Genomic DNA, 7,991 nt, shown 5'->3' on the forward strand with positions numbered 1-7,991 from the left:
TCCGAATTGACTATTGGTGGCCATGTATGAAGCGAGAAGTGGCCTAGTATGTGGAGAGGTGCTTGACTTGCCACAAAATCAAGGACAGGCATCAATGACCTCATAAAAAATGGTGTCGTTGGGTGTTCCCGTTTGGAAAAGGGAAGAGATTATGATGGATGTTATCACCAATTTACCTCGGACAGCACACGGGGTGGATTCAGTTTAGGTCATCATGGATCGATTGACCAAGAGTGCACACTTTATCCCAATCCAGGAGAGTATTCAGCTGAAAAGCTGGCCAACATCTACATTCGAGAAGTGGTCGCACGACATGGGGTGTCGGATTCTATGCTCTTTGATATGGATAATCGTTTTACTTCCAGGTTCTGAAAGAGATTCCATAAGGAGTTGGGTACTCGTCTACATGTCATCACGAATTTCCACCTACAGACTGATGGTCAAAGTGAGCGGACTCTCCAGACATTAGAGGACATGCTGCAAGCATGTGTACGGGATATTAGTTGTAGTTGGGATAAGTATCTTCCTTTGGTGGAGTTTTCATATAACAACAATTATCACTGCATCATTGATCGACCTCCTTTTTAGATGCTCTATGGGAGGAAGTGTAGGACCCTGATATGTTAGGGTAGGGTCGGACAGCAAGTTCTGGCGAGTATGGAGGTGGTACTCAAGACGACGGAACTGATTCAACAGGTTTGCGACAGACTTCATACAACATGGAGTCGACAGAAAAGTTACGCAGATAGGCGCCATTCAGACTTAGTTCTAGGTTGGGGACATGGTACTCCTAAAGGTGTCACCTTGGAAAAGTGTCATCCAATTTAGGAAGCGAGGTAAGCTAAGCCCCATGTATATTTTTATTTTCAGGGTGATATCCCTGGTGGGCAGGGTTTCATATTGATTGGATCTTCTAGAGGAGCTCAGTCAGATCCATTGTACTTTTCATGTTTCTCAACTGCATAAATGTTTGGTTGATGATTCCATAATGGTTCCTTTAGAGGACATTCATGTGGATGATCGCCTGAATTATATTGAGAGACCAGTGTCGATCCTTGATAGGAGGACGAAGACTCTACGGAACAAGGTTGTAGATCTGCTGAAGGTGCAGTGGCAACACCGAAAGGGTTTGGAGTATTCGTGAAAGCCTAAGGACGAGATGAGGGAGCACTACCTAGGGTTGTTTGCGGTAACAGACTTCAAGGACAAAGTATAATCCAAGTTAGGAAGAATTGTAACACCTGGATTCCAGGTATTTCTCATTTTGATCCTTGGTATTATTTTAGTTTGCAAATTTGGTCCTAAGGGACGTAAAGTGAAATTTAAGGGTGGGGCGCGTACATCGGGTATAGTCCTAGTTAAGCATCATTATGGAGCTTGAGGCTACCCTCTCATCAACCTCCTTACCCAAGAAGATATCCTACAAAACCCTAGTCTCTTTTGAGTGTTCTTGAGCCTTATAGTGATCTTGTGGTATTTTTTTTGGTGGTTCTTGGTGGTGAAGGAAGTTCCTTGAAGAAGGAGTGGATCCAAATTCTACATATTCTTATGCATCTGTAAAAGGTATCAAGTTCACACCTTGGAGTTCTTTGTTCTAAATCTCATTATGTCCATGTTTATGCACTTTATTGTCACAAAACCTTGGTCTTATAGAGTATGGACTACTCCTGACCATTTTAGCAGTCCTTTTGAGCATTTAGGAGTGCATGAAGTCATAAAAATCATATCTTGAGAGTTAATGTTCACCTATGTTTGTGTTGTTGGCCTTTTATGATGTTTTGGACCTAGGGTTTAGTGTTGTGTCCCATTAAGCGATGCAAATGAGTAAACTTGCCAACTTTATGGATTAAGACCTTATTTAGATATAGATTTGAGGTTTGGATGTTAAGATCTTAAGGGATTAAGACCATTGTATAAGGTTTACGACACGAGCGTACTTTTGAGTACACTGCGTGTATTAGGTCTAAGGCACATTCAAGGTCAATTTGAGTACGGGGGGTATATAGGCTAGGTACGCTGGGTGTACTACCAGTTGTGGGCCTATGATGCTTTTTGGGCCATTTGAGGGTCTAGGATTAGATTGGAGTGGGTTTAGCCTTGAGGGGTAAAATGGTCTTTTACCCTAAGAGCTGGGATTATGGACTTAGGCTCTTGGTTATGTTTTATGACCTAATTATTAATTAGGATATTATTTGATCGTATTTAGTGCAGAGATTTCCCAGATCAGCAGTCCGAGCATTTATCTAATTTTTTAGCAGATTGAGGTGAGTCTCATCCTAGTGTCTAGCGGTTCGAAGGCACCAATGTCGGCCCATTGATTATTTTTATTTGTATCCTAGTTGTTTGTATAACTCTTGCATGTTTTGTATGTGTTTTATGTATGTTGGGCAGGCCCCGATGATACGCAGGGCCTAATGAGTGTGTTGGGCGGGGCTCGTCGCATGTTACTGACAAATATGTTCTGGGTGGGGCTCGATTCCCGGTGGGGCTCAACGTCGGGCGGGGCCTGAAGGTTGTCGAGAAAGGCACATAGTATGTATGATATGGGGTATTTCAGGGAAATCACTAAACTTTATGCTTACAATTTGTAGTTTATGTTTCAGGTACCTCCGGTTCGAAGGGGAAGGGCTCGGGATGATCACAATGCACACACACCATGATTAGCCGTTGTATTGACTCTGATGTATTTTGGATGATTATTGATATACTACGATTTCCTTATGGTTTTGATAAACACGCTTGGTTGATGATTTATTTAATATAAAAACAAAATTTTTGGGTCTTGGGTTTTGGGACGTCACAGCTTCGTTGTGGTATCCTTTAGTGCAAACAGCAGTGAAAAGTTGATTTGCTTAAATCGTTCACTTAAGCGGTTTAATAGTAATTAACATGAATTATTAAAAAATATAAAGTAGTTGATTTATTAGTGGCGTCCAATTTTGAAAATTTGTGATATTTCATTAATAGAGGGGTATTTGCGAATGATGATGTGATATAATTAAAAAATGAGTAAGATTGCATCGGTGTGGATGACTTAAGTACCAAACATCATAAGGTGTTGCTTTTGTTACCCCATTGAGTTGACATAAATAAAACCCCTCCTAATTCGTCATAAATAACACATTTTGATTTGATTTTTTTTTGTCATTTTCTTGTTTTTTATTTTGTTGTCTATTATTATTATTAATTAAATAATTAATTTTTATGATCTTATATTGTGTTCTAACTATCATTGTGTTATTATTATTAATCATCTCATGTTTACGATTCTATAAAAAAAATCAAAATGGCAAAATAGTCATTTCAAAAATTTCAGGGACCAAATCTGCAAAAAGTTTCGATTTGTGGACCACTAATGCAAGTTGAAAAGATTTTGAACTCCATCCACAGTTTTTTGCAAACCACAAGGACCAAATTTACAATTTAGTGTATTTTTTTCGTTCCAATTACCTTTATGTTATTTTTTTGCCGTCTAGACATCCATATGTTATTTTTTCCTTATGACTATTTTATGTAATTTTTTTCGTTCCGACTAACTATGTACTAATTTTTTTTTGTTCGGACTAGTTATTTTTGTGTAGGGCTTTTATTTAATAGCTATGAAAATCACAACAAAATAAAAACACAAATAGCTCGATCCAAAAAATAACACAATAATAGCTCGAACGAACATAATAACACATTGATAGTCTAGAATGAAAAAAAAATAACATGATGATAGTCCAAACGGAAAAATATACGTGACATAGAGATAGTCGGAACAAAAAATAACATAGAGACAATCCGAAAATAAAAATAACACATGAATAATCGAAACGAAAAAAACAACATAATGTTAGTCAGAATAAAAAAAAATAACAAAGGGTAGTCTAAATGAAAAAAAAAAGCATGTGAATAGTCCGAACGGAAAAAATAAAGTTTGAATAAAAAAAATAATAAAAGAATTGTCTATGAAAAATATAACACATGGATAGTCCAGACGAAAAAATAACATTGAATAATTCAACCAAAAAAATAACGCTAAGATAATACGAAGAACGAAAAAAATAACACAATGATAGTTGGAACGAAAAGAAACATATTGATAATCTGAATAAAAAAATAATACAAAAAGAGTGTGAAACAAAGATAGTGGAAATGAAAAAATAACAAAGTAATAGTCCAAATGATATCGATTGGTTTGCCCTTTTTTTGAACATTTTTTTAACCGAAAATAAAGGCGCTCAGGGTAGCCAACTGATCTACCACAGATTTGGTTTCCCCTGCAAAACCAAAACCAATGTAAATGTTTCAACCGATTCAACTTTTACAAGGGTCTTTCTGATCGTGAATGCTTGTAGTTTTTACTGAATCTCTCGGGTAAAAGCCCAAGCACCATAATGCGTTATGAAGGAATTAATTATTTTTATTTACTCCAATCTCCAAGAACCAAAAATACATGTTCACACTGTCCTAGCATATTTCCTTGTCTGTTGTATACCTTTGAGATTTAAAAATATGATTACTGATTACATATATATAAAATATACAAGTCTACACTTTCTCAACAATTGTGCTAATGCAAAACAGACAATAGTATCATAGACAAGTGGGACCATACACCCCACTTGGAATAGTACGGATTGGGTACATTACAGCTCATTAAAGAATTCGGAGCCTACGAATAATTTTGTTAATGTACAAACACAAGATGAAAGAAACTAGCAATACATATCATCATCATCACTCACTAATCAAACAGTGAAATATGGTTCCCGAGGCTTTCGAAACTCCAATAATCTCTTAGCAATCTTTCTCTCCCGTTGGATAGCGAGTATATCTGTGACTGATGCTCCTCTTTTATCCAAACTCTTCCTGGTGGAATATCTCCGCCACCATGCTTGAATGAAGGATGCCGCCCAAGTCCGCCAAAGCCTGAAATGAAGGACAACAAATTTCAACTCTTCTACTGGTAATGCAAATGCCTCCACGTATCCCGAGGCCTTCAAGGTTCTAGTGGAAGATGGTAGGCTAACTCCGGATTCAGGATCGACTACCCATATTAGAAGCTCATCACCACAAAAGTCTCCTTCTTCTAAAAAACCGCTGTTGAAGAAATTGTCTGTGGTTGCACTCTCGACACGACCATGTATGATGAAGAGCATTTCTTTGACCCGGTCTCCTTTCCGGATGATGTAACTATTACCCGCGTATAAACGCGGTATCAATCGTCGACAAATGTCATCAATCAACCGCTCATTCATTTTTTTGAACAAAGGAACCTACAATGCAATTCGACAAACAATCTTTAGATTATTGACAGGATATACTCCATTTTTCTCGATATAGAGGAACCTTCTGAGTCACAACTAGATAATATAAAGACAAGAATCATATTTTACTCGTCAGTGTAACATACGAAATATTTGTAGAATTGGAAGTAGCAAGTATGTGAATAGAAAGAATACCGGGATAAATAGGACTATGTGTGTTAAAAGTATATGCGTTACACAAGACACGAGGGGCTACTCACGTCTTTTGCACAAACCATAGATCGAGAAAAAGTCTTTTGCACAAACCATAGATTGAGAAAAAATCTTAGCCCCAGCTTTTGGTGTCCTATTGACAATATTGGTCTCTATCTCCGTCTAATACACTCCCAAATGTAATTGCTTTTTAGGGATCAATTGTGATAATAGGTGGTAAAACTTTAAAAAGAGTGAATATCCAGCATAAATATATAAAAGTGAATTACCCTTTTGACCAAATCAGCACAAATGTGACGGTTTATGTCTCTTTTCGGATCCTTGAGTAGATTTTGAACCTTGTTCTCCTCAACCTCTCTATGAGTTTCCAACCACTCATATAGATCGTGGTGTGTAAATTCTTTTTGGAGATCAACCTGAAAAGGAATATTAAAAAAAATCATCAAAATGCTTAGCAATGCTTACCGTTTACCGCTTAGGAAAAGCAATTGAAAAATAGATGCTTTTCTTAATAGTATTTTGTTATTACGTCATAGATAGATACAATCAAGTTGGAAATGTATCAATTCCTTCCATGATGAAATATCACCAAATATTGAATCTTGATCAAGTTTTCCAAACATTCAAACCTACTTATTTGCTTAAATATTCATTTTCAATCAAGTCATTTGTAATTTTTATTGATAAAATCACTTGGAACTTGTTACATCCTACAGGAGTGGAAAATGAGGTTGTAAAGGCAAAAGATGCTGCAATATACCAAACAACTAACCAAAGTATACAAACCTTTTCTGGTATGAGATTTTCAAAACCGTGCTGGCTTATCTGTGTTGACTTCGAAGCTGTTGAAAGCTGTCAATAGGAAGTGTGTACATAGATTTTGTTAGACAACAAAAGCAACCACATAATGAGGAAAATAAAATTAAAATCTACGCTTTTTATTACTTCTAGAATAACATATAAAATTTTGTTTTCCCTTTAAATTTTCTTGAAATTATAATGAAGACATGGATTGCGACCATAAACGAAAAAATGAATGAAAAGAAAAGAAAAAAGAAAGGCAACTTACTTGATATTGCAGGGCAGTTTCAAGTCCTTTCAAGACGTCATTCATTAACGGACGTTTTTCATTGTCACTCTTTAAACATTGATAAGCAATTTTTGAAAACACCTTCAAAGAACTAGGACGTATTTCATCCTTTATATTACTCCATATAATTTCATTTAGGCTGTTTTGTTTGTAATGCTTCCTTACCAATTGAGTAAAGGATCCACTCTTGCAAAAACACAACCTCCCACACAAAACTTCAAACAAAACCACACCAAAAGAGTACACATCCGACTCCTTTGTTAGTATCCCAGACTCTAAATATAACGGATCACAATACCCAATGGTACCTACAGTATTATTGGTCACAAGAAACGTATATTTTTGGTTAGCAGGACCAAATCTAGATAGACCCAGATCTGCGATTCTTGCATTCCAGTTTTCGTCTAAAAGGATGTTGGAACTTTTTATGTCCCGATGTAATACTCTTTGCTGGGTCTCCCCAGGATCATGAAGGTATGCTAGTCCACGAGCCACCCCAATGCAAACCTTAAGGCGTCTAACCCAGGTTAGATCTTTGTTCTCAAGATGCAAGTCAAGGCTTCTATTGGATGCATACTTGTACACTAGAATCTTCTCGCCTTTCTCGTCACAAAACCCTAGGAGGGAGACAATATTTTGATGCCTATAAACTGAAAGTGTAATGACCTCCTTCCAAAACTCAGAGTCTCCTTGCCCAAATGCACGATCTAAATGTTTTAATGCGACCATGCTATGCCCCTTGGAATGGAGTAGTTCTCCCTTGTAGACTCTCCCAAATCCTCCTCTTCCTATGCAGCTTTCTTTAGCAAAGTTGCTGGTTGCGGATTCTATAACTTCTAGTCTTATTCTGAGATGTTCGAACTGTTTTAGAACAGACATCCTTTTTGATGACCGATCAGAAATACGAAACAAGAATGGCGAAGTGGGAAAAAAACGGAGAGCGATGGAGAGAGAAATAGACAAAGGAGACGGATACACAGGTGGGAGACAAAGTTCATATATTTTCAAAAAGAGTTGATCATTTTTAAATGTGTAAGGAAATAGAGTTTTTATTTGAGTAAATAGGAAAATTGGTCCTTATACTTTACCAAAAAATACAGTTTGAGGCCAATATTTTTTTTTCTGTAGATAGTTACTTTAAATTTGAAAATATCGTATAGATTTGGTCCTTTGAATATTTCATATATATTTAAAAAGATTATTTTATCCTTTTGATTTTTTTTTATTTTTTTATTTACATAAATATTTTTGTAATTAAAAATAAATAAATAAATAAATCCCCTATAAATAACTTCTTCCTCTCTTACTCATCTCTTCCCCGGAGCACCACCATCGACCACCGTCGGCCACCTCTGTCTAGAGATTTACAGTTGTCCATCTCCGTTCACCTTCGTCCATATTCACCGTCGCCTACCTACATACAGACCTGTCAAGAT

At 36.7% G+C, this 7,991-nt stretch overlaps 1 protein-coding gene across 1 annotated transcript; it reads right to left on the bottom strand.

The window, feature by feature from the left end:
• Positions 1-4,488: 4,488 nt before the first annotated feature.
• LOC145052991 (putative serine/threonine-protein kinase PBL25) lies at positions 4,489-7,558 on the bottom strand. Its single transcript, XM_079000942.1, has 4 exons — positions 6,535-7,558; positions 6,252-6,317; positions 5,735-5,881; positions 4,489-5,261 (listed from the first exon to the last, which is right to left on the bottom strand). Exons 1-4 carry the CDS (start codon positions 7,432-7,434, stop codon positions 4,734-4,736), a joined length of 1,641 nt encoding a protein of 546 aa, XP_078857068.1. The 5' UTR covers positions 7,435-7,558; the 3' UTR covers positions 4,489-4,733.
• Between the last annotated feature and the right edge of the window lie 433 nt (positions 7,559-7,991).

Source organism: Lactuca serriola, chromosome 5 (assembly GCF_051521515.1).
Source record: "Lactuca serriola cultivar US96UC23 chromosome 5, Lser_US96UC23_V15, whole genome shotgun sequence".
Classification (NCBI taxonomy): Eukaryota; Viridiplantae; Streptophyta; class Magnoliopsida; order Asterales; family Asteraceae; genus Lactuca; species Lactuca serriola.

Coding starts and splice junctions, on each gene's coding strand:
- LOC145052991 (XM_079000942.1), bottom strand. CDS start 7,434: ATGTCTGTTCTAAAACAGTTCGAACATCTCAGAATAAGACTAGAAGTT. Junction 6,318..6,534: donor AAACTGCCCTGCAATATCAA/GTAAGTTGCCTT, acceptor TCCTATTGACAG/CTTTCAACAGCTTCGAAGTC. Junction 5,262..5,734: donor GTGCTGATTTGGTCAAAAGG/GTAATTCACTTT, acceptor ATTGCATTGTAG/GTTCCTTTGTTCAAAAAAAT.